Source organism: Copadichromis virginalis, linkage group LG7 (assembly GCF_057382275.1).
Source record: "Copadichromis virginalis isolate Kocher_CV1m ecotype Utaka linkage group LG7, C_Virginalis_male_GT1.1, whole genome shotgun sequence".
In the NCBI taxonomy this organism is placed as follows: domain Eukaryota; kingdom Metazoa; phylum Chordata; class Actinopteri; order Cichliformes; family Cichlidae; genus Copadichromis; species Copadichromis virginalis.
Window position 1 is genome coordinate 44730785 of NC_140624.1, and position 26948 is coordinate 44757732.

At 38.2% G+C, this 26948-nt stretch overlaps 3 protein-coding genes and 1 long non-coding RNA gene across 7 annotated transcripts in view; 2 read left to right on the top strand and 2 right to left on the bottom strand.

Moving 5' to 3' along the window:
• Window positions 1–13238, top strand: LOC146705791 (uncharacterized). The gene is made up of 2 exons (XR_014921415.1): window positions 1–336; window positions 10768–13238. It is a non-coding gene; the product is annotated as an uncharacterized LOC146705791 (long non-coding RNA).
• On the top strand, window positions 1705–6629 carry LOC146705792 (uncharacterized). Its single transcript, XM_085463607.1, has 2 exons — window positions 1705–1833; window positions 2335–6629. The coding sequence occupies exon 2, from the start codon at window positions 2339–2341 to the stop codon at window positions 3707–3709; it is 1371 nt and encodes a 456-aa protein (XP_085319733.1). The 5' UTR covers window positions 1705–1833; window positions 2335–2338; the 3' UTR covers window positions 3710–6629.
• sprn2 (shadow of prion protein 2) lies at window positions 6640–7993 on the bottom strand. The gene has a single exon (XM_085463612.1). The coding sequence runs from the start codon at window positions 7339–7341 to the stop codon at window positions 6883–6885; it is 459 nt and encodes a 152-aa protein (XP_085319738.1). The 5' UTR covers window positions 7342–7993; the 3' UTR covers window positions 6640–6882.
• The window catches only part of LOC146705794 (calsenilin-like), a 21009-nt gene continuing 2368 nt past the window's right edge, over window positions 8308–26948 (bottom strand). For 2 of the 4 annotated variants that reach the window (XM_085463609.1, XM_085463608.1), the window contains 8 exons: window positions 23431–23629; window positions 15631–15755; window positions 11568–11637; window positions 11235–11305; window positions 11044–11151; window positions 10865–10969; window positions 10070–10132; window positions 8308–9976 (listed from right to left, as the gene is read on the bottom strand). In XM_085463609.1, coding sequence (XP_085319735.1) covers window positions 9929–9976; window positions 10070–10132; window positions 10865–10969; window positions 11044–11151; window positions 11235–11305; window positions 11568–11637; window positions 15631–15755; window positions 23431–23629 — 789 coding nt within the window. In that variant the 3' untranslated portion in view covers window positions 8308–9928. Of the gene's footprint in view, window positions 9977–10069; window positions 10133–10864; window positions 10970–11043; window positions 11152–11234; window positions 11306–11567; window positions 11638–15630; window positions 15756–23430; window positions 23630–26529; window positions 26566–26948 lie in introns of those variants that run through there. The other 2 variants (XM_085463611.1, XM_085463610.1) reach the window with 2 other exon arrangements.

Here is a 26948-nt window from a genome sequence, read left to right on the forward strand (position 1 = left end):
ACGGAGAAAATGGTGGTGGCTAACCATTCCGAATGACAGCAATATCAGGAAGAAGGAACACGAGAAGCTGGAGAAATACCAAGGGCTCAGAGAAGAGCTCGAGAGGATGTGGAGGGTGAAGGTAACGGTGGTCCCCGTGGTAATCGGGGCACTAGGTGCGGTGACTCCCAAGCTAGGCGAGTGGCTCCAGCAGATCCCGGGAATAACATCGGAGATCTCTGTCCAGAAGAGCGCAGTCCTCGGAACAGCTAAGATACTGCACAGGACCCTCAAGCTCCCAGGCCTCTGGTAGAGGACCCGAGCTTGAAGGATAAACCGCCCGCAGGGGCGTGCTGGGTGAGTGTATATATATATATATATACAACTTGCATAGTTCCCATTTCTGTATAGCTGTATATCTCAGATTTCTGTAAAGTTATTTATTTCATATTCTGTATAGTTTTTCAAATTTATATCCTGTTCATATCCTGTACATAGCTTGTACTCACTACAGCCTGTACATACTTATAGTTATAGAATATTCACAACATACTTCATACCGTGTACGTTATAACATGCCATAATAGACCCATTTCTGTAATATACTCACATATCTATATTATTGCTAATATATATTGTAATATATCTATATCACTAAAGCACTTCTGGATGGATGCAAACTGCATTTCGTTGCCCTGTACCTGTGCATGTGCAATGACAATAAAGTTGAATTCTATTCTATTCTATGCTATATGATGTCGCAAAACAAATGTATATTTATATGTGTGTATAAGCTGAAGTTGGCTCAAGCTAAAGGGACTTGGGTTGCTGATGAGTTTTCAAATTTGTTCTATGTCTCTTCTTGAAAACAGCCGAAATTCCCTGTAGTATGTTATCCCAATTTAAATAATGGTACTGTTTAATCCTGTATGACCAAAGCATAATTTGGATATGCTAATTTAATCCTTTTGTCCCGTTTTCCTCATTATGTCAATTTTCTTTGAATTTTATAGACCCACCTGCCAGTTCTTTCTTCTTACCACTGCTTCTTTCTGCCATCTTCCCTTGAGCTTTTATTTAATTACTGTTCCCTTTCAGTCGATCCACTCAGTACAACACATAAGTATGGGATATCATGCCCTCAAAGTTATCTATTTCAGCTGTTACTCATCATGTCAACCTCTATCATCAAAACTCCCAAAGCAAATGCATCCCTTTTAAAATTTAAAAGGGATTAATGGTTCACTGAAGCTGTAAATATTTTTGCATTTGCAGTGTTCCTTCTTTGTCATTTCAGATAAATACGCCTAAAAAATCCACTTAAATTGATAGTATCATTTATTTATTTTATTATTTAATTGCATTGAACTGTGGTTGGAGGAGGTCTTGTCATTTTTGTTCGGTTTCACCAAAAAACCCTAGGCTCGCCACTGAAACTGTTATCGGGCTGTTGGTAAAGAGGCCTGACCGGAAATACATTCTATGTAGGGTACATATGTGCGCTTGTCGTGAATAACGGGACGTAGCTGATAGTCGTAACGGACGGTGCGGATATATAATTAATACTGTTTAGCCTCCCTTATAGGACACTTTCTGATATGGTCGCCATTAGTTTTACACTAAAAACTGGTATTCTAAGTAAGAATACCAGTTTTGCAGTTAAAAATAGTTTTAGTATACATGCTGTTGTTTCGCATCGTTGGAACATTTAATCCGGTGCTTCGTATGATAAAAACGAGCGCACCGCATTTGGAAGAAACCACCCTGGTCCCTTTAGGGAGCGGAGAGAAGACGGAGAGAGAACAACAAACGCACTCGAATTATCGACGCTTACACACAAAACACCAATTCCTGGTAAGATATTAGCCTTCATCACATTTCATTTAATTGTGATGCTATTATAAAACGCTTTGCTGATTGGTTCGGCGAGATAAAAAGACGACACACACATCCGTTATAATATGGCTCCGTTATGTTTTTCTAATGGAAGGGGAAGGATGATGCAGTGATAACAGCCTCACGTTTATGAACCCTAAATTTGTTCATTAATTATTATTATCATTATCATTATTATTGTTATCATCAAATGATAAGATAATAATGCGATTGACACCATTTCTAAATTTTAAATAGGACAAGGATTCAATGAGGGTGTTCTAGCTATATAAATATATAAATAGATGTAGCCAGAATGATACATTGTTTCTTATTGATCGTTATCGAAAAAAAGTGCAGCTGACTCTTTTTAATCTTATGCCTATACAACACACTTAAAATGAAGAGATGTTTGTTTATTATATATATATATATATGTATATATATACGGGTGTTTACAACCATGATTTTTCCTTTTAGGGCCATGATGGGGAGGTTGTGTGAGATGGTTCTTGTGTCTCTTCTTATCATGTCGCTTTTGACCACTGAGCTGGCATGTGCTAAAAGAGGTGGCAGCAGCAGCAGCAGGGGAAAATCTTCATCCAGCAGCAACAAGGGTTGGACCAATTCAAAGACATCCAACTCTCAACCAGGAAACTACCCACGTCAGCCACAGAGTCCTAATCGAAACACCAATCCTTATCCTCCTGGTGGAAGTTACCCTTATCCCAAACAGAACCAGCCAAGTTATCCAGGTGCCGGTAGCAACCCAAATCAGTACCCTGGCAGAGGCAATCCTGCAGGTTATCCGAACCAGAACCCTGCAGGTGGATACCCAGCAGGAGGGTATCCTAATCAAAACCCAGCTCGAGGAAATTATCCAAATCAAAATCCAGCTGCCGGAGGCTACCCCAACCAATATCCAGGCAGAGCTGGTAGCAACCCCGGAGGTTATCCTAATCAGTACCCTGCTGGAGGTTATCCAAACCAGAATTATCCTAATCAGCATCCAGGTGGGGGTTTCCCAGCAGCGGGTGGTTATCCACAAAACCCAGGAAGGTATCCTTACCAGTATCCAGGTGGTTACCCCGTCCAAACTGGAAACACACGACCAGGTTGGAATGTGCCTGGTTCAAATCCAGGAGGTTATCCAGGAGGTTACCCTGGTGGAGCAGTTGGTGGCTACTCCAACTGGAACCCAAATAATAAGATTCTGAGTCCCCGCTTTGGTGGAGGAGGCTATGGCTATGGGATGGCAGGGTCACCTTTTTCTCGTTCTGTGCAGAACATGGGGTATGCGCCCAAGTCACCAAGTTTTGCCAAAAAAGCCATGGTGGCTGCAGGCGTCGGTGCTTTGGCTGGAATGGCAGTTGGATATGGATTAGGACGCTTCCCCCGACCACATTTCACTTTCCGTAACCCTGAAGAAGAGTACTACTACAATAATTACATGCAGCGTCGTTATGGCACCCAGTCAACAGATCAAAAAGACTATGGCCGTGATTACGTCTACAGCCCTCCTCCACGTGCTGAGACCTACGAAAGCTTCATGAGTCGCTGCATGAATTCGACTGATATGTTTAAGGATCAAGGCTCTTCCACATCCAAGAGTGCAGCTGAGGACGCAGATGACGACACCGTCAGCATTGAGGAGATTGGATACCCAGCCCTGATTGAGCAAGTGAAGTCGCGGCAGTGTGTAGAGAAGTACATGAAGTACTCTGAGCAATTTCTGAAGGAACGTAAAACTGAACAACAATATCAGCTAAGTCGCTCTAGCCCTCTGAGCCAAGGGCTCATTCATCTTCTCACTTCCTCCGTGATGCTATTGTCCAGCATGCTCCTGCTCCAGTGAGAAAACACCTTCCACTTCACTTCAAATGGCTTTCTACTGCCTCCATCATATGCACACATTCATTTCCTGCTTATATTATAGTAGCTCCACATTGCAAACCACAGCTGCATACTTCCAGAGAGTACAGTCTTTTAATATCTATTATATAAAAATATTGACATGTACATACTGACTAAAAATGTCTATTTCAAGTGTGGCACTCAGTTTCAAGTGTTACAGTTAGATCTGTCTTAGATGTTCACTATACTTTATATTAATTTATTTTGGATCCATATTTTGCACTTTTTATCTCCAGATTGTTGGACACTGAATGCAGAGATTCATGATTAAAGAAAGAAAACAGGACAGGACAATTACTTTAGCAGTTTTTTCTTAGGAAGACTATCAGGGCAGTTTCTTTCATAGTTTGGATAAGAATGAAAAAATAATGAAAGCTCATAGTCCACATTATGGCTTATGGGGTACAAGTGGGATTTGGCAAGTGGGGTAACTCAGAGATTTGTTTGTATTGGTGCAGCATGGGGACAAGAATTACGTAGAAATAAGTCACATGATGACTTGCAGGCCAGATTTGTGCATACAGGCTGTGATCAGCTGAGCTGTGCTGCTTCTCCTGTATTCAGTATTCACTGCTTTTTTGTGGATTTAACCACGCTGAATTCAACAAGTTATAAGCAGGTCTATCCAAAGCTGCATGGCTGATGCATTGTATAAAAGATAGAATTAGCTTAATGAATGTAATAATATTTGCTACTCTTGATCTAATCTAACATTGACCATGAACAGCCTGCTCCATACCCCTCCAGCAGAGTGAATCACTGTGAACTTCACCACAGTACTGCAAACATAACCAGTGCAGCCTGCACTAACTTGCCTGGTATTTTCATGCAACCTTTGAAGAATGCAAAATTAATATGCTTCCATTTATTTTGGGATAATTTGGCAACACATCACGTGTAGATCCATTTAAGAGCTCTAAAACGAACGAGGATATTGGAAGTTTTACATTTTCAGCTTATCAAACCTTGCGTGTTGCCATCCTTACCCTTGAAAATAATCTTCTTCTTTGGTTTCCTGTCTTTCATACATCTTTTTCTACATCTCTGATAGTGTTGCACGTCAGTGCTTCTTTTCCCCTCTCCCTTCGGCTGGCAGACACATTTGTCAGATGTTTTCTGTTGATTGACAGACTGCACAGACACAGTTTGTGTATTTGGTGATATTTTAATGTCCTCGAGAAGTTGCATTTGAAATTACCGCCACTTAGAAAAAAACTTTGCTGCCTTGATGCTCACTCTTCCTCTGTTATGTTCTAGATGCTGAAGTACAGTAACCAGGATTATTTACCTTTACACCATGAACACATCACAGGGATGAGAAGGAAAAAGTTCACTTCAGGTTATAAGTGGGCTGTGGGATGTCATTTTTTTTTGGCTTATTACCGGGCAAATATTTGAATGTAATAACTGGCAGCAGGATTGTGGCACATGAAAAATAAAGGCATTCAGCGATAATACTGATCAGTAATAATAAATCCAGCTCACTTTAACCCCTGTTTATTATCCGGGGTAATGTTAGGAGAAATCTCTTTGGAGGATTTAAGTTTTATGTGTGTGTTTTGGATTCCACTCAGTCTCACTCCACAGAGCACATGCACAGACTGAAGCAAACCCTGGTCACTAATAGTTTTTACAGATTGCTTGATGGTGATAAAGGATTCCTTGTAAATAATTCAGCCAAACTTCCCACATGAACTTTAAGCCATCGAGGTTTGCTGAACAGCAGAGACAGAAATAAAAATAAAAGTAGAAAGAATCGCCCTGGTTCATATTTAATAATTGCTACTTATGTTATTGCATGTAATAGCTTTTCACAGAGAGTAGACAGTAATCATGATGGGTTCATAAATGAGCAGTGAAGTTGCACAAATAGCACTTGTTGCTTTAATCTGTGCAGTCTGTTGAACGGATGTGGTCTTTTATCTGTATTTCCTTGTAGTATGTAAACTGTCCTTAGTTAAAATGGGTGTGGTAGCACTCAAACTGCATTCCTTTATCCCGTTGAACTCTGCCATTATGTGTGTGAGTCATTAGAACATTTATTCCCATAAAAGCCTTGGTTTTACATCCATATCCCCAGGCACATTTTAACTTTCCATAGCCACTTATTTTCCAGTCGTCTGCCCTGAAGTTGGTCATCGTTTCCGTGCGTCTTCCTCTAATCTCCTACATGTTATTGTAGCGTGGGGAAACAGTCTCATAGGACAGTTTTTCTCAGATATGTAAATACTACTGTTTATTTTCTTGCGCCGGTTGTCATGGTACAGTCTCTGCGATTATGACTACTAAAATCTGTTCTCCTTTTTTTTCTTCAAGAGTAGGTGTTGTTATTATTTTTATTTTTGTGGGTGTTTCATGTGATCATTTCACTTTTCTTTTTACCGTACTTTTTATGATCCTGTTTTATTTTTTCTCCATGCCTGAGTTTTGTAAAGGATTCTGGAAAAATGCTGTGTAAGTTAGGTGTGAAAATCTCAAAGTGATGGAATTCTCCTTCCCATACTGATGTTGTTCTTTGTGACCAGGCTTTCAAATTTCTTTTATTCTCTCCTGTTAATAAGCTTTTATATTCGACTGTTCCTGTTTTGCTTTTTTGGTTGATTCTGGCAAAACGACTTAATTTGATGGGAAATTCCACCTAAATCAAGGATGTGGAATATCTGTAAAGTGCACTTATTTCTCCTCAGTTGTGGATATTCTGTAACTTTGTAATTGAGGTCATGTTACCATTAGAGACATCGCTTGTTTTTGACTCAGAATTGCAAACATTTCGTGATACTCCTCAGATGTTATGACTAACACGGTGTAATATAGTTTGTCTTGGATGTTCATGTGTTAAATAAAATAAATCATGAAATCTTTTCTGTGGCCTGTGACATCTTCACGTCTAAAATGTTGCTGTATCTCTTCAAGGGATATCAAGAGAGGGGTTATTAGAAAAATGCACAAGTGCACAACTTGTGTATTTTTTTAACCAAACTCTCAGAAAAATCCTCCATGAGGATGACATGATGACATTTAATTCCAATAAAATGACACAGTAGAGATCATTTGTTCAAAAAAGCTTTAATTTACTTTGATAAATGACAGCTTTTTCATTAATTAGATGGTGGATCACACGTCTCTTATCCAAGCTGCTGTAAGAAAAGGCACCACATGTCCCAGCCTGAGAAAGAGGTGAGTCGCAGGAGCAGGGGCAGCGCCTTTAACGAAGGCTCTCCAGAGAGACTGGTTGCAGCATCTTTGGTCTTGCTGGTAGTAAAGCTGTCGATCTTGCTCAGAGGCGACTGCTTTGTGGCCATAGTTATTTCCGGACCCATGCTTTGGCTTTCCAAGGAACCCCAGCCCGTACCCGGTGCCTGTGCCTCCCAGCATCCCCGCTGCTGCTGCACCTGCCCACTTTACACCCTGCTTGGAGAGGCCTCGATTCTGAGAGGGAGGCGCTTTGTTACCAGTACCGCGACCTCTGAAGCTGCCTGCTCGCTTGCTGTATGCATACTGTGCACCTGGGCACAAAGCTGCAATAAGCAGCATCCAAACCCACAGTGAGGGAAGCTTTTGCTGGCCCGCCATCAGAGCAGAGCTGCAAAAACAGATTAGGTTGAGTTGAACTTTAGAAAGAAAAAAATTTTATTAAAATGATACTGCGCTTCATTAATTGTCATTTAGGACACGTGCAGAGGAGTTTTTTGAAAGTCTGTCAGCAGTCAGTTCAGCTGGCGATAAAGCTTTTGATTTCCTGCGGCTCAGTAACAAAAGCTACATGCTCCCTAACCCTGACACAACAGACATCTAGAATGACCGATATGCTCTGTAAACACGAGGATTAGCTGGGCATTATGTGGCACATTTGTTCTTCCATTCACTAGGCATTTGCTTCTTTTATCTCTCATAAACAGTGCATATCATATCAATTGTTAAAAAACATATCAGTGATGTATTTGGAACAGTAACCACATGTACATTATTGCAAAATATTTGGTAAGGGGCCTTTTAAAAAAAAAGTTAGAAAGTTGTTAAATAAAACTGATTAAATGTGTACATTATCTATAAAAAATAAATTTTTTAAGGAAACAAAATGGAATTTATTTACCTTTCTTAGGAGTTACTTAAAGAGGCTGTGATCCTGGAGCGGTTGTTTATCAAACCACAACACAGCAGGGCTGCGAGGTGGTTTTCATCTTCATTTACAGACTATCAACCCAACCAACACAGTCAGCACCAAGACCCCTCCCCCCCCACCCCAACACACATGCCCACCCACCCACAAAAAAAAAAAAAAAAAAAAAAAAATCCTGCTTTGCTATTGGTTCTACATCAATAATACAGAACAGGTTCAATGTTTTTGCTGACAGTGGATTTTCACACATGCAGTGTGAGTTTCTCTCATTACTCAGCAAATGGACATGAGTGCAAACAAATCAAAACATTACTGTCTCAACTAACATTTCATTTAGTATTTATTTATGTTTATGTCTACATAAAGTGTCTAACCACTAAAAAATGTTCTGGGCTTATAACATTTTTCAGAATCCTGAGAAAAAAAATGTTCAGAAATAAAATTGTAGTCAAATTCTAGGAAAAAGTTTGTAATGAATATTGTAATTAAAATCAGAAAAAAACAAACAAACAAATAAAAAAAACACCAACAAAAACAAAAAGTAAGAAAAGAGTCAGATTTCAATTTAAGAAGTCATACCTTCTGAGTTGAAAAGTCAGAATTTGGAAATGAGAATTTTGAGAATAAAATCTGAATGTTTGTATGTGGAATAAGAAATCTAAATTAAATTCAGACTTCTGCCCCAAAAAAGTAAAATTTAAAAAGTCAGAATTCATTAAGTAATATAAGAACTGTGCAAAATACTTTTTTCAGTAACTCCAATCGTCTTTCATGGCGATTCTAATGTTCAGCCAATGTTTGTGCACAGACATGGCACATGCGCACAACACCAATGCTAAATTAACTTCTTTTTCTCTCACCCATCCGGAATATTTCTTAAGGTTATGGTTATGGTTAGGTTTAGTCGCAAGTCACCGTCAAATTATAATACGGGTAGGACGTTTTGTCAGAGTAGGATGGTTTCTCAGAACACCGGCCCTTTGGATGGAAGCATGGCCTGCAGAATAAGGGGGCAGTCGAGCCAGTGACTGATTGTGTATGCATTTTTCTTTTTTAGTATTATTTTTTTAAGATTATAATTTAATGTCAGAACTCGAAAATGAAATTTCATTGTCAGACTTAGAGAATAAAACTATTTTTGCATGGAACAAAGAACAAACCAGTAATGGAGAGGATAAAGAGAACTCTGAGGATGTAGAGCATGAGAGATGACTGTCTGCCAAAGGCTAAAAGATCAGGAATAATCCCTCTTGGGACCATGACCATGAAGCACTGGTTTGGATCAGGAATTTAAAGAAGCCCCCCGAGGCTTCATCTTGCACAACTGCAGTATTGTTTGTCTGACCTTATACAGTGACTTAAGACTGTGAATGACTTGTTTTATAGCATTTTAAGAGCTTTACTATTACAAAATGCCAGATTCAGTGCAACAAATTTGATACAATCACTTACTCTATTTTCTATAAGGACTGTTAAACATATGGAAACTGATAAAATGCACATGTGGAATTTCTTTTGCCTGTTGCATTTTTTTTTTTATAAAAAGAAGGGATTCAGCAGGAGTATCAGTATGTGAGAGCAAATATTTATTTCAACTGGATTCTGGTAAGCACAACAATGTCTGGGTTTCATTTCTGCACAGTTGAATATAGTAACAGAGAATTCTCATTTGCACGTTTGTGGCAAAAAAATACAATAAAATGAATCATTTGTGTTTGAGGTGGTTTGCAGTACATGCTCTCTAATGTCAGGCGAACACTCATGCTCATCTGGTAATCACAGCACGTTGTTTCATGTGCAGAAATGAAAGTTGAAATATCATGCAAAGAAACATTGTTTTCTCAGGTGATTTTGGTGAATCCTGTACATTTCTCTGCATGAAACAGCTTGACTGGAAACTCAATAGTGTCCATCAGTTAGCAGTAGAAAGTGTCAAAACACCCAGTTTTTCCTTTTTAGGATAAATGAAATTGTTCAGGGACAGACGTTTGTAGTGGGAAGCTCTATACAGCATTATTGGTCCACCTTTCTCTGCAGAAACTAGATGACGTTCTCAAACAGCTGCATAGAAGCCATTATATTTTCATCCTGTTATGGAAACAATAGTTATACAAGTAATATAGTGTATAAATTTGGCCAATCATCATGTGGCAAAATCTTTAGATTTACATAAGGATTTACCTTTTGGCAGGTTTCTATGAATTCATCTATTGTCACCACTCCATCTCTGTTACGGTCCATTTTCTGATCCATATTAAAGAAACAAAGTGGATAACATGAGGTAAAATAACAGGTTCTTTCTTTCTTTCAGTTTATTTATCATTCATTTCTTTCATGAATGAGTAACTGAAAAAAAGTGTACACCCCTGTAGCCTGTCACAGTAACAAATAAAATGTGGCACTGGGTAGTAATTGGTAAATGGACTGGTTCTTATAGTACTTTTCTACTCTACTTGAGCACTCAGTGCTTCAATACAATATCTGGATGTACTAATGTACATTCACCGCATACTTTATTAGGTCCTCTGTTAAACTGCACACTAACACAAGGATCTGATCAGCCAGTTAAATGTCACAAACTCAATATAATTAAGTGACTTTGAGCATGGCAACTTTGTCGGTGCCAAATTTTAAAAACGGCTGATCAAACTGGGATTTTGCCCACACACTGATTTTTAGGGTTTACAGATAATGGTTGAAAAAAGTGAAACTATCCAGTGAGCAGCAGTTCTCTGGGAAAAAAAGGACTTGTTGCTTTCAGAGGTCAGAAGAGAGTGGTTAGATACAAGGAAACAGCAACTGAAATAACTACTTATTACAACCAAGGTATGCAGAACAGCATCTCTGAATGGGCTGATGAGGCCTGATTTCTTCTCTAGGGTGAAAATTGACTGAAGTAAACAACATGAGAGCATGGATCCCCCATCCTCCTGTGAGCAGTGGCAGTGGGAGTGTGGGGGTTTCTGGATTAAGTACCTGGAAGAACTTCTCCACATGTTCACCTGGGGAATCGTCTCGTACGCTGGGTAAAGTATACCTGCCCATCATGTCATAAATGGAGGTCATGATAGCCATCATTTCCTGCAGGAAAAAAGACAGACATCATAAAAGTGCAACAGATTTGGATTTTATTTATTTATTTTTTATCATTGTACCTCTTTTGTAATGTAGCCATCCTTGTTGATGTCATATAGATTAAATGCCCAGCGAAGTTTCTCCGTAACTGAGCCTCGAAGTAACACAGACAGACCTAGAACAAAGTCCTGTAAATGCAATCCATTGTTTAATTTCTTTTAAGCTTTTTATAAATGAAAACCTTTAAAATTGCAGCCCCTGCTGTACTCACCTCAAACCGGATGGAGCCATTTCTGTCCATGTCAAAAGCATTAAACAAGAAATGTGCATATGTAGTTGCATCTGAGAGAAAATAATGAATAGCAAGAAATGACCATTGTTAATTGCAATGCATGTTTAGCACGGAATATTAACTGTAATCAACTGTGGTCTTTTTAAAAAAAATGAATCTAGAGGGAGTGAGAAAAATTTACTTAATTACTTAATGTTGCTATGGCAACTTTACAAAGAAACAGCATCTAGCAAATATAAACTGCACCTTTAAAATATCCAGTATCAAGTATCATGCTTATTATAATTTTTATTATCAAGTTGCATAATGTACCTCCTTGAGGGAAGAACTGTGAGTAAATGCTCTTGAATGTTTCTTCATCCACTAGCCCACTGGGACACTCCTATTGAAAGGTAAACAATAGAAAAACAAGTCAGTGAAAGAAAAGAGTGTTTAACTCTGCTAATGAACAGTTAGGAGTCATTAACACATATGGACTTAGTGTATACCAGTTAAGAAGTACAGAATATTAACAACATTAAAGGTGAGACACTAAAAGTGAATCAGGAAATTGCTGGGACATCCAATCCTGGAAAGATTGGGACTTGTCTTGAATACTTCCCACTTATAGAAAATAGTTCTTACAGCTGAATAATCGACTTCAAATTGACTGTAATTAGTGATACAAGCCTTCACAGATTGATGGGCAGCAACACGGTTGTTGTAGAGACCCACCCTTTGGCACATCCCAGCACACCCACTCACTTCACCAGATGCACCTTGTTTAGTTCTCTCACCTTTGATTGGGTGTGGTGCTTGTCCTCGATTGCAATCACCTGTCACACATTATATGTCACACATTATATAAGGACTGCATTCACTTTTGGCTCACTCTTTCTTCACTTCCACACGGGGCGGCAGCTGAGGTGAGGTTCTATTTGGGTTTTATTTTTATGTATTGTTTAAGGGAATGAGTAACTTAAATCTGTTTCCCTGTTTTCTTTCAGCTGTGGCAGTCCATGTGTGTCTTTGTTTCCTTCCTTCTTTGCCTTATTTATTTGAGAATAACAGGAGAACCCTGAGAATAATTCTGAATTAGATGGCTGCTTTTTCTTATTCTAACCGGATGAGCCCATGATGCTGATTGCTTCAGCCCTGAACCTTCCTTCCTTCAAAACAACGGTCCTTGGTCTAAGGAGCTTGGAAAGAACTGAAGAAACTTCTTCACTTCTAGAACTGAAGAAGTTTCTTGGTGAAACGTCTTTAAGCAACTTAAAGAAGTCCAGACGCTTTTTTTCCAAGCTCCTTAGACTATGATGACCTGGATAACAGAAAAACCTTCACAGACAACATGGCCCTTGCTTCTCTAAGATGATGATGTCATTCCTCATCGGCTTTGTGTCCCCTGTTGCATTGTCTTAAGGAAAAAACTTAAGGAAATCTTATTTGAGACCTTATAAGATCATCGTTTACTCAAAGAATTGATTTGTCATAAAACAACGCAACAATTGTAGTAACACTGATACATGTGTGGAGAATACCTTGCTTGTGCTGGGAAAAGAGAGTGCAATAAACTACACAGGAATGAAGCAAAAACTTTGATTTCATTTGGCAAAAAAAGTGTGGAAACCGGTTTTAGTGCGAAATGTAATAAAGCTGCAAAAACAACAAAAAAACTCAGATCGAACGATTAACTTTGGTGATTGCTCTGCTCGTTTAGTGTTACCTGGAATTCCAAAGCAAAGTGGAATACAGCACCGGGTATCAGCTAATACTCTTGTACTTAATACTACTGTACTTATCCTGCTATGACAAGTCAGAACGTCTGCTGTGAAAACAAATCTGCTTGGTTAGTTAAAATCATCTTCTTGATATCATCATTAAAGATTTGTTTATGCTGGACATTTCTCTGCGCAACTCTTTATGTATCATTAATGCCTCTGAAGACTCTTAAAACATTTTCAGGCTTCTTTTTTTTCTAAGTTTAAAGCTTCTTTGTTTACATCAGCTTGTGGTCTTCTCCTTCCCCTCTTTAATGGAGCTTTGCTTCCTATTACAACCACTTACTGTCGATATCTATTACCCCGTCCTGCAGTGGGTAAAAATATGTGTTAAGTCACTCCCAAGTTTATGCGTGCATGCCGTGGTTGACCAATACGATTTGAGCAATACATGCAGCGGCTCATAAAAAGAAAGAAATTTGCCATCAAAATAAAGATTTCTGCCCTTAGGCACTTGCATGCACACTTATTGTTTACACACACACACACACACACACACTCATTTTCAATAATCTTCTTGTTCAATTGTACATTTGGAGAGAAACTATTTTACATGATTACACATTTTTTTTGTTTGAAAAAAGGGGAAAAATGGTAGTATCTGACTAGGATGCTTCCTGCATTCCTCATAGGTGAGTTGCTTTATAGCTGTCCTGCAGAGAGGAAACCCTACGCACACCCAGGAATCACTGGAGAGATTGTTACTGGGCTGGGTTTCCCCCGTGAAGAGCCTGGGCGAGGGAGGTCTGAGCTTCTCTGCTTAGACAACCCAATAAGATGCAACAAATAGATAGAATTAGGGCTGCCACGATTTGTCGACTAGTCACGATTACGTCGACTATCAAAATCGTCGACGACTGATTTAATAGTCGACGCGTCGTTTGAAGCTTTGTAAGATCACAAAAGACGCAGGAATAAGTGGCAGGATTTAAGAGTGTAATAACGGACTGAAACAGAAGATGGCAGCATTGCATGTACAAGGATGTCAGCTACCGCTAAACCCCGAAGAAGAAGAAGAAGAAGAAGCAGCTGTGTCCCAGAATTCATAGCGCGGCCCAGCGCAGTTGTCAACAATGGCGGCAGCTAGTTAGTTTTAATGTTACTCTTATTATTCTTTCTGGGTCACAAAATAAACGTTTAACATATTTTCAGGCGAGAATGTAGCTGTGTAAACCTCAAATATCGGCTCAGTTTATCAGGACACCACATATTTTCAAAAGCGCTCCGACATTTTCGGAGACGTCTGTTACCCACTAGCTCGTTAGCGAGCCGGGGGCAAGGTCACTAGCGCCGTGAGAACACCGGACTCCCCGCAAATCGTTTTCAAACCCACCGCCGTCTTTCGCTACTCAGGTTAAATATATATGAGTCACTTAGATAACTTAAAATGTTATTGTTTGGCTTTTTTTTTTTAGTATTTTATTTGTTCCTGAGTAAATCAGTTTGTCTGAGATTAAAGTTATAGTTTTTACACAGCTGAATAAACGTCAAGCAGACAGCTGATTATCAGAAGTGTGAGATGCTCCAGAATATACTCCAGTGTCCTGTTATATTTTAGATAGCAAGGAGTTTATTAAACTTCACCGAAACAATCTGCAAATTTCATTAAAATTTAATAAACTATCATCTTGTCTTTATTTTTAGTTAGCACAGACCTTAAACACTTAAAGCTGTAAGCTAATGATAGTTATATAAGAGCAGATGCTGCTGGTGCAATAAGCTGTAGTTTTACGTCCAATGGATGATGATCTGATTAGTCGACTAATCGCAAAAATAATCGGTGACTAGTCGACTATCAAAATAATCGTTTGTGGCAGCCCTAGATAGAATATAAAAGTAATTTCCTGTAAGCCTGGGATTTTTAAAGTACCAAATGCGCACATAAAACACTATAATTCCAATCATATGTTTACAGTAGGCTACCTGAAAAGTGGCCTGAGCAACACAGGAGAACTTCTTAAATCACAACTTCTTAAAATGACGCAGTAGTCCCATAACGTGTTAAAAATAGATTCAGTATTCAGTCAGTCTGTGAAGTTTTATGGTTTTATTTGGTTTATTAGTGATTGTCATATCTCTGTTTAAAAGATGCCGGTTTATATTGTAACGGTCATTTTTGTGCCAGTTTCGAGTGCGCTTGTGGTCCAATCCTTGAAGCCAGGATTCAAAACTTTCTGGAAGTCCATGTTGTTGACATTTGATGATTAATAATTACACACAGTTTAGACATAAAAACCTGGTTGTCTATATATGTTTACATGAACTTTTCTTGTACTTTTCATTGTATTGAATATTTTTTGTAGCATTTATATTCATTTTAATAGAAGGAATGGTTAGAGAGTGCTCCACAGGAAATTAAGTTAAATGGTGTCATTGATGCTTCTTTTTATACAAAGTACATTGAGTTTATGTGTAATGAAGTGTGCTTATATTTTATAATTAAGTAATTACTCTATAATTAATCAATCAAACTGCAACTCGCAATGTCACAAATACTTAAAGGATAATAGCAAAACACGTGGTTAGGGAAAGATGCTCCTTTGTGCTAAAATACTGCCAAATAATAAAGAGTAAAACTAATGAATTGCTTCTAAGTATGCTGAGTGTTTTCTTACATTCTTAAAGCCTCTGTAAAGCGACTGCAGCTCCTTCCTGGTGAACTGCGTCTGGGCTTGGAGCTGTTCGAGACCCTCAGGTTGGTGACGCACCATGGAGAGTTCAAGGTCACTGTCACTGCTGTCTGTCACACGAAAAGAGACAAAAAGGGGAAACGAGAGGGTGGAAGGAAAGGGGGAAGAAACAGCAGTAAGACTAGAAAGACAGAAAAAGGAAATCATAGAGGCAAAACATTTACATTTACATCCTATAACTCAAAATGCTCACCATCTTCACAGAAACAGCACAAACATGGAGAGGTTTAAGAGGGAGAGGGACGACAAATAAATGGGTGGAAGCAACGGCGTAAGAAGAATGTTCAACATCGTACAAGTAAAAAAATAAGAAGATGAAACAGAAAGAAAGACGTGGGAGTTGTTTTGAGAGAAAGAGAGAAACTTGTAGCATTGAAGTATTATGCTAAAGTAACACAGCGAGCTCTTCCAGTTCTAGTTGAGCTATTTGGTGCAGTGCTACATTTTTATGAACATTGCATGAAGGAATATTTTTTGCTAAAGGCGTAACAGAAATAATCTTGATAGAAAAAGCTTTTTCTTCTTCATAATTTTGTTTATGAAGAATAACCAGGCAGAAAGTACATGCTGCCATGCTTTTTTTTGGGGCATTTTCAAGGTCGCTGTTGGCATCCTGACGCTTAAATGAAAAGATATTAGACAAGGGTGATTTAAAGCACATTTTTAGGGTTGCAAAAGCAAAAGGAGTTGCACATTTTTAGACAGCCACTGGCATTTAATGCAGTTACACCTGTGTTTGACAAGCTTAAATGCCAACTGTGAGAAAAAAAGCTTGCTTCGTCAGCCTTAAGGACCAAAAAATGTACATACTGCGATTACCAAAAACCAAGAATTTCCAAGAACAGCTGGAATGCAATTACAGTCACATGTAATAATGTGCAGAGGAATACCATTGTAGGTACTCACCATCTTCATGAGAATGCCACAGATATAGCAAGTTGAAGAGGTTGAGAAACAGGGAAGGAGAAATTGATATGACTGTTAAAAAATATTTAGATAGACCAAAATTTTTACCGATACAGAAAATTAAAAGGTAGGTTCAGGGTCGCTGTAAAAACAACACTGTAAGAATTTGTTCATGAAGAGGCCTCATGGTGTCTTTCAAAGTTACTCTTTTTTCATGGATGGACTTCGAGTTTTGTTCAAAAGTCCATGAATTTGTCCCAATAAACACAATAAGTTTTGTCATGAAAAGAGTTACAAGGGGATTAATTAACTGTCAGTACAGGAAAATTCAACTTACTGCATGTGCATGACTATTGTTAACTTTTCCATTTCTATTACGTATATAAAGAAAACCCTGTGAGATATTAAAGGCTATCCTACAAAGATCAATGTTTAATTTCTCTCTTTCTCTGTCTTACCTTCCAGTGACAAAGGGTCGCAAATCCCAAACTGTTTGAGGACAACAATACATAGTCCAATAACAACAATGATAGCAATTATTTCCATGCCCTCCAAAGCCATCGTTGCAATTCATTAGATATAGCTTCTGCAAAAGCCCTTTAAAAAAAAACCCTTTAAAATAACAACTGACATATAACACTTGCTATGGTGCAAGCTCCGCTAGTTGTTAGTTTTCATATGCAAATGGCCAGTGAATGGGGGAAAGAAATAAAAGTGACTGCAGAGCCTTCTTCATTAAAGAAACGGGTTCAAAGTCCATTTTTGCTCCTGCAGGTAGATAAAAAATTCACTGAATCTGAGTTCCCCCAAATTATCCAAAGTTATCCCCAGTTGCAGATGATTCAGTTCTGCTGCGGCTCAGCAGCGTTTCGCATCCTGCTGGATCTTTCCAACTGTCCCATCAACTCAGGGCTCCACCTCCACTTACACTGTCTTGAGCTGTGTGTTTGAGGTTGTGGGCGGGTGGGTGGATCACTGTTACTGAAGGGATTCCTCTGCTAATAGTTTCTGATTGGCAGTCTGCAATGTCTAAATATGCCCGGTCATGATAAAGATGCAAAATGATATACCAAGCATTGATTCACATCTTCTGATGTTTGGGATATTAACAGCACTCATAAAGAAAACTATTGTGTCCTGTGTGGTGCTGCCTGTGTCTACAGGACTGCTCAGCGATGCACGCACTCAATAATACAGATGAATTCACTCTGATCTCAAAAGCAGTTAGACCACTGTGATTGTAAAAACTGTCTTTTATGACATTGCAAAAAACAAAACAAAAGCTGAAATGAACTATTGCTATCCTGCAAAGCTAAACTGACAACACAGATATATATATTTTATAAATAATGTATGTAACAGTATTTATATATACTTTTTGAGTTTTTTATGATTATGCTCTATTGTAAAGATCATTGGGATAGTTCACAACTGATGAGTCTGCACAACATAATGGACTCAATGTAAGTAGGAAAGAGGGGTGGAAAGCAAATCAATTGTGCAGAGGAACAATATTGGTCTGTGAGCAGGCAGAGGATGTATGCCAGATATGCATTTCGATGGTCAGGGAGGGTTTATGTAAGTTAGAGAGTTTAAATGGACCTAATGAACGGGGATAGTTCCCTGCCAAAAATACAAGAAATATCAATAGTAGAGCTGCCGAGCTCCTCAAATGTACATTTGGAGGATGTAATTTAGACTGAGACCTGATGTCGTTGTGCATTATGAAAATGTATGGGTTTTTTGTAAAAAGGTGTCTATCAGCTCATTTTCTGAAAAAAAGGCTTCTGTTTATTTGATTAGGACATTATATATGGCATAATCAAATACATTGTATTCATTTATTTTAGTAAATTTAGACCTACTTCATAATATGTGTCTACACTGAAACAAATTGCTGTAAAAATACAATATATTTTGTACAGCAATACACCACTTTTTGTAAATACAGCCATATACTGCAAATGCTGATGTAGAAAATATTAACAGCAGTCATTTCTATTATTGTAGCAGCTCAAGAAGATGGTCTATGAAGGCAAACTTTTATGAGTTCAAACTGTGATTCCAAATTGAGTTCACACATGATGATTCCTATATTGGTCACCAGCATGACCTGTATTTTTTCCATAATTTTTTGGCTTTTTGCAGTGAAGAGTAACTAGGAAAGTGGGTAAACATGCCCATCAAAGGGCCTCAGGTCAGAGTCAAACCTGCGCTGTTGCATTTAGCTTTGAAGCATATGGTTGCCTGCTTAAACTATTAGCTAGGTTTTGCATCTTTTTTTGTTTACATTATTATCATCAAAAATAATATCTATGTTTAGCACAACAGCTCATTAAAACTTTAATTCTGATTGCCAATTGGGGTCTGTGTGATCCTTGCTGTTATTATTTTTTATTTCATAATAAAAGTCTCATGGTTGTGACACCCTGACATTTGAGAAGATACAAATTTCTGGACATTGACAAAAAAATAGTACTTTAAAATACTCTGCAGTATACTAAAAAGTGTATATTTTATACATTATAGCACTGTTATAGTTACTGTTACTGTTTTTCACAGTAAGAAACTGTTATTGTAGAGTACAGATGTAAAATGACCGTTTAATCCTGTAAAATCTCAGTGATTGTAGTTTCCTGTCATTTAACAATGAAATTTACTACATTGTGAGCTCAACTTGGGCTTTTAGTCAGCACTGTAAACTGTAACGTAGAGCAGATGTACTGCCCAGCTAACAAAATGCAGGAACTTGTTATTTCTTTTATGTGGATTTTTTGCAACCTGTCTTTTTTGTGAGATGGACTCAGCCATTATATAAAACATGCAAGATGCATGAGCTCATGAGGGAACCTTCCATAAAAATAATGCATCATTACATTGTTTAATGCACCTTAAGTGCTGATGTATTCCTGTTCTTCTATTAAATACAGACAAGAGTGAGGTGGCTTAAGCTCGCAGAGATGCCGACAGTGCAGCCATCAGTCCCATCATCAGGCTTTAATGACTACACTGAAAGCTACATTACAGCCTGGAGTCTAAGCCATCAATCAAAACTTCTTGTCAAACAATTTTAAATTAGCTAGCTAGGACATTTTTCCTTGATGCAGGCATGGAGGTCTGGTTTAAGGCACAGGTCTTAATATCTACGCATTCAAATGGTACATTTGGGCTTTCCATTCAGGTTACAGTTGTGTTGCTTTTGAAACTTAAGAGGTCACTTCTATGAATCAGCAGTTCCCAACCCCCGGGCCATGGGCCGGTACCGGTCCGTGAGTCGTTTGGTACTGGGCCGTGAGAGTTGGGGCTTGGGTGTGAAATTGATGGTTTTCAGGGTTTTAATCGGTTGTTAACGTTAATTTTTTTAAATCGTTTTTAGCGTTAACTCGGTTTCCCTGGGTCTTTTCTAGCGTGTTATGAATGAATCTTCTTTTTCTGGTACCGGTACTGGTTTTATTTTGTTGTATTTATCCATGACACCTTAAAGGCCAGTCTGTGAAAATATTGTGGGACATAAACCGGTCTGTGGTGCAAAAAAGGTTGGAGACCGCTGCTATGAATCACCAAAGAAAACATGAACTATAAAGCTATCATTGTTAGTTCTGTATTTCCATAGTAGGGTATTTTAAGATGTCCTTACCTCATCCTTTTAGAGATGCTATGATTTGGAAAAAGAATAAATGCGTTCACTATTTATTGAGTTATAATGAAATTTGCTAGTTGCCCAATTTAGTTATTAAGCAGAAACAGGGCCAGCAACAGCAACAACGTGAACTATTTTAACTGTATTTTAAGAGTTTCTTCAGATCTTGTGTTTTCATTTTCTTTATTAACATCAAATACAGCAACAAGGAAAGAAAACTCTATACAGATACAGAATATCTGTATTATAAAGTAATGATTTCCAAGATATAATTGAGGGCATTTTTTATTTTAGACTAACAGATTTGTCCCCTCTGGATGGGTGTGATGTACAAGCTGGCCAAGAGCAGGAACAGTGAGCTTGCTGTAGAGTCTTTTCTAAAGGAACTTTCAGCTACTCCCTTATTCTGCAAGTGGATCTACGTGTTTGATTTGGCACAGATCCGCTTCCTGACACAATCCTCCCATTTATCAGGGATTTACACCACTACTAGGCGTACACTAGCTTGGCTGTCGTTTGTATTTCCTCCCAGAATTGAACTGAGGATCTTTCACATGTTGGGGCAGGTGTGTAAAGCTTTATACCATGGAGCCACTAAACTGAGCCTTGTCTAAATGTGACAAGTTATGATTTCATATAGATTTTACCCTGAGCATCATCAAAGTGGAAGACCTTCCAAGTCAGTGTTGCATTTGAAGTGCTCCCACTATAGCACAACAACAACAACAAGACAAACAAAGTCACAATCTCCAGGTTTTTAGTTGCTTTGGAGTTTTTTTGAATTCTTATTTTGAGTTTTCTTTTCATTTCCAATGTTATCCTAACACATTGAACCCTTAAGTGTATCATTTTTGATTTATTTTGACATTTTTTCTGGCTGTTATTTCATCGTTTAGGCTTTAAAGAGTTAAGTCTTTAATTACTGTTGAGATTTTGAGTCCTGTTTAGAGTTGATTATCATATATAGTAATTACTGGTTTTTATATACCTTCAGTTTCTATTGTGAGTTTCTTTCTAATGTGTTTAGTTCCCAAAGGCTTTCCTAGTTGTTCCTTTGTCTGTCTCGCCTTCTGTGTTTTCCCTTGAGTAAGCTAATTTGTGTTTCATTGTTTTCAGTACATTCCCTGTTTTATTCCTATAGTTAGCTTCGTGAGGTGGGTTTTACTTCCTGAATGTCTGCACTGATGTCTCATTCCAACTTTTGTCTAATCAGCCCTTTAATATGTGCAAAAACAGTCCAGTCTTCCCTGTGTCCTTTGTTAAGAGGTCTGCTATCCTCTGTACTTGTCCTCTTTCCTTGTATCCATTTAGATTTTGTTTTTGTTTTTTTCCTTCTGTTGATGTTTCACTATTTGTTTTATCATCAACCTAAAGAAAGTGTCTCCCCTTTTGTAAGTCAGCTTGCCTCCCGTGTTTGGGTCCTAACTTTACACAATATGACAAACAGACAAATTATAGATAATGCAAACATTAATTAAACATTAATTTAATGAAATACTTAATGACAGAATGATATCGATAAGTCTGTTAACTCACAGTTTGCATTTTTTCCAGCTTTCTTTCCGGTCTTCAAATAGGCTCAGTTTCATTAATATAGCAGCTCTGTTCCAGTCTTACAGGAAAATGTTTAAAGTGGACACACTTTATACTAAAAGTGTTGTTGAAGTGTGCACACTGCTTTTCCTCTCACACATGCTGCTTTGTCAGCAGTAGCTGTATTGCTTTCAGTCTGTATAATGTTTTCAACCGCTTCATATTTTCCCGGTGCTCAGTTCTATTATCTTTTGTGAAATCAACCACACTGCTGCCAGTTCACTTATCCTTAACTGTGATTCATTGGATGCTGCCAGGGACACTCCTTTCATGTAAGCATGCAGGGAAAACCCTGGAATAGGCTGATAACCAGTGTCCTGTTACTGCTTATCCTGATCGTCAGTCTTAAGGTAAGTGAGTCCAGATTACAGAAAGATTCCCTGGGTGGTGAATTGGCTGTGTAGTACAGACCTACATCGCATCTGTTTTTTAGTTCATTTTAATGCATTTCATTTGATGCAGATGAATCTCCTCTTTCATAGACTCTTCCATTCACTGTACAACCGCACAGTATGAATGTCAGTGCAGCCCATCAGCTACTGTAGACAGAGAGTGGTGTGTGTGAAATTCAGGTGCTGTAATCTCCACACGCCAGTAGATGGTGATAGTGTTGTAATAAAGTGCAGAGATTGTGGAGGAGCTTTAACAAACCTTTAAATTTCTCTGTATAACCGTTCAAAAAGCTAAAAATAATCTAATTCTAATTTTTGCTGTTCTCTGCTTTAGGTGCAAAATAGTGCTACCAGAAATATACTGGATGAGTTAAGATTAGCACACACATTCCCTTTCTGGTGTTAAACATGAGATGGAATGCATTATTATAGATAAAAACAATATTTACACAATAATGGTACTCTTATAAGTGCAAAATATTGTGTTTGCCAAAAAGTATTTGCCCTCTTGTCTTCCTGTCCAAGACATATTGCCATCTGTCTGCTGGCAGAGAGACAAGTCAGCAGAAAATGAGTCTGGATGACAGGAGCGGGTCGTTTCTAGAAACCGCAGAGGACAATTTCCATTAACCTCATTCTATATTTCTTCCGCTAAAACAAGTGAAATGTGAGAAATGGAAAGAAAATCAAGACAGAATGTGAAATTGTTCGGATGGATTGGGAAAAAAAATGTCTGCACTGAAGGTATATGTCAATAATTTACATAAACCAAGAAAAGAGGGCAGATGCTGGAAGACTCTGTGGCATTCATTTTTAAAAACGTGCCACTTTTCACTTCTCAGGGAGTCAGACAAAGAATGGCAACAGTCTGTCTGTGTGTGTTTGAGAGAGAACGAATGACAAAGGAGGGTAAAAATATAAAAACTCAAGAGTGAAAGCCTCCACAATGCACTCATTGACTGGTTTTTAGCTGAAAAAAGGTTTACATAATAAAGAATGTAATACTTATAAGGTAAATCTATACTGCACATATGAATATGTTTAAAATCAATGTATTGTGTAATACATGACAGCGGACATGCACTCTTCCTATATTAATCCTGCGTTTCTCTTCCTCCACCCTGCTGTCACAGACAATCAACAATTTCCACTGAGGGTATTAGCGTGGTGCTGCAGCCTTCTTTGTGCTTCTACCTGGGCCCTGCTGTGTGGTGCTGGCAATTATCCACTTCACAAGGCAGCACTTCATCAGAGATTTACGCGAGAGCCGTGGTCTCTGCCACTTTGAGCCCTCCGTCTGACCGCCCGGGTTTGGCTCTTTCCCATTGGCATCCGGCAGCAGACCGCCATCGACCGCCTTCTCATCTGCCTGAAGACAGAAAGAAACTGTCCTCTGAGAGAGAAAAGAGAAGCAGACACACCTGATTTTAAAGAACTAGCCACGCTTTAAATCAGGGGAATAAAACAAAAGCCCCTCTCTGTAAGTGGATGTAAATATACCAGGTGTAATTATTTCAGGCTGTAAAACAGAGTCACTGCTAACTGTGGCGTGTCTCTTTACACTGAATTAATTCTTTAATATTTTGGTATTTTAGTCACAAATTAGATTTTAGAGAAGGTATTTCTCATTGTTAATAAAATTACAGTTCTGCAGATCTTTTTTTTTTTTTGATGTTGCATTGTTTAGCTCAGTAAGGCTGATTTAGTTCTCTTCAATGCCATTAACAGCTGAAAATGACTAAATCCATACAAACACAGTCAGCAATTAGCCAGTGAGAAATAGCTGAACATTTACCAGCTAACAAACCAGATTTTCCCCGTGGAGATGAACACCAAAGATTTTAAACAAAAATCAATATCTGACCCACATTTATCAAGTGGAGACAAATGAATGTTAATGTGTTGCTTAAAGCAGGTTTAATGATTTTATCCACTTCACCAGAGCCTAAAAAACCTCACCAATATACTCAGAGCTCTTCTCTTTTGGAGTGTATTGTCTCGATGTCTAGGATGTTGTCTACAATGGTTAATATAGAAGCTGTAACCTAGAGAAATAACAAGCTGGGACTGGCACGTGGCTGAACAGACTTTGGCACACATAAGCAAAGAACTGCGCTGCAGAGAGTGAACAGTGTTAACGAGGAGTAGAACTGATGTGGATGTTTAATAGAATAATGGTGTAGAAATCACAAGCTGCATCCATATTTATATTGTGAAATGAGTCAAAGCAACATTTAGACATTGATTTAATTTGTAATTGATGATCATTTAGTCATTTTAGTCATCAATTAAAAAGACTATTAAAAAGTATTTCTTTATTTATCTGTCCTGTTGTGTGACCCATTTTCGGCCAAGCTTTAGCTATCAGACAGATTACCTCATTTGACTCTACAATGCTTTGGTATACAAAGGAGTTAATGGTCCACTCAATGTCTGCAAGGCGCCGAAATTCTTGTGGGTGCAAAGCAAGCCTGAATCATCATCCCTCCACCATCGTGCTTATAGCTGGTACGAGGTGTTTGTGCTGATGTGCATTATGGCCAAACATCGCCACTTGTTTCAGAAGTCTGGGGATTTGTTTTCAACTTCTCCTGGGAACCCTCTCAAACAAGCAAGACTTGTTCAGTCTTTTCCAAACTGTCAAGGTTAATATAGTAAGCAAAACTAAAACTAAATGTGAAAAAAAAAAAACACTTTTGGTTAACTAAAATAAAAACTAGACTTTGAAAAAAAAAACTATTTTGTGAACTTGGAAAACCAACTAAAATAAAAATAGAGTGGAAATGCCCTCACTTTTAGTACCTGCTAATTTGACCAAAATGTTATTATAACTTGCCTGATGAGGCTTTAATGGACGTGGTTATTGAGATTTTGGTTATTGAGATGTCTTTAAAAGTGTTTTTATTCTAATACCTGCACTGATTTTTCCTAAATCTGACCTCTGACATGTGCCCGCCATACAATAATAATTAAAATGTAACACAGAAACCAATAAAAACTGAACTGAAAACAAAAAGTCAAAAAGAAATAAAAAAAGAACAATTATATAGAAATTATAACATTATAATAACTCTGTTATCTGCACTCTCATGAACTTTTCACATGCTAAGTCCTGTAGAATCTGGGCGTCATGTCCAGATTTGATTCTTTTTTGCAGTTTCTTTGAGCATTGCACAGTCTGACCTGTCATCTTGAATGTTTTTCACTTGTGAATAATCTTTTTCACTGTATAAAGTTGGAATTCTGTGTTAATGGCCCCATAAGTCTTCCCAGATTGATGAGCAGTGACAGTTGCTTCTCCAAGGTCATAGCTGATGCACTGACATTAACACACCTGAATGCTTCAGGCCAGCAAACTGCAGACAATTTCTATGTTTTTAGAAGTGACCTTAACTTTTTTTCACATGATGGATTTAGAAATGTGCTTTCTGAAAGAAATGAAAAAGGTCTCCGGTGACAGGAGCGCTTCTGGGAACAATAGCACAAAAGCTCTCATGTTACCACCACATTATATCATCACGACTCACATATTCAGTGTTTCTGTATCAGCAATGTAATTCACATCTCTGATTTTAAGCAGCACAAATGATGTACTGTGAAACAATATAAGAGTAGTGCTTTTTTTTGGCTTTGTCTCTTTTGTTGCTTTTTATTCTGAATGAGGTCTTTGGGCACAATCTCCCAACCTATCAGTGCTACTGTACCACGTGATGTTTAGAAGTTTCTTCTCCTTTCCTTTTAACTCTCTGCACACTGCATGAATAATGCAGCCATTAGATCTTATTGTTTAGAGGATATTTAGATGAAAGTATTAAGAGTGTTGTAGGAAACAACTGTCTGGGGAGTTCCTCTGTCCCCTATTTGAATATGGAAGGATGCTAAATCATCTTAGCATCAATGCTGTTGCTCAATAATTCACACTGCTTAAAACTTCATCAATAAAAGATCAGAGTGGACAGCCGTGGTGAGGTGAAGGATGACTAAGAATATAAGGAGTGATAGTAGAATACACACATAGCCTACATACACACAGGCATGTTGTATGCATCTGTGCCAGTCACACGCTCACATTTAAAAATGCATGACTACACATTTAGCAGTCTCATACATAAATGCAGCGTATAGCCTTCAGGCGCGTCTAAAACGGTCTCCTCTGACCTGAAATCTGATTTTACTTCACCCGAATCAAAATAAATTCAACAATCAAATAGATGTCATTGGAATTTATACATTTATTTACCTTTAAAGGGTAAATAAAACAAAATTAGACAAAATGATGTGTAAAGAACTCACATGCTGCTCTAGCAGATCCAAAAGGAGGTTATTTTGGGTCTTCACATGCGGGGAGCTGCATTATTAAAAGAGAGATGCTCCGTGCGATCTACCGCGTCGTGAACTCTCTGGGCACCCGACCCCCACTGAGCGTCACATATGTTACCTTTTTGCATGCACACACACCTGCATGCAGGCATGAGCTCACACATAGTGTTGTGTCGTGTTTTTGGTATCTTCAAGACTGCCTTGCAGTTCTGCTGCATGCATATGTTTTTGCCCTGTGTTTGAGCTCAGTCATGAACAACAAAGGAGTATTCCTGTTAGCATTCTCCTTGAGGGCAGGATAGTAAGCTTCTAAGTTTTAAATAGCCAGTTGGCGGAAGGAAACAAATCTCATTTAGAATGTACTTAAATAATGAAAGGTACTCTTTTCTAGT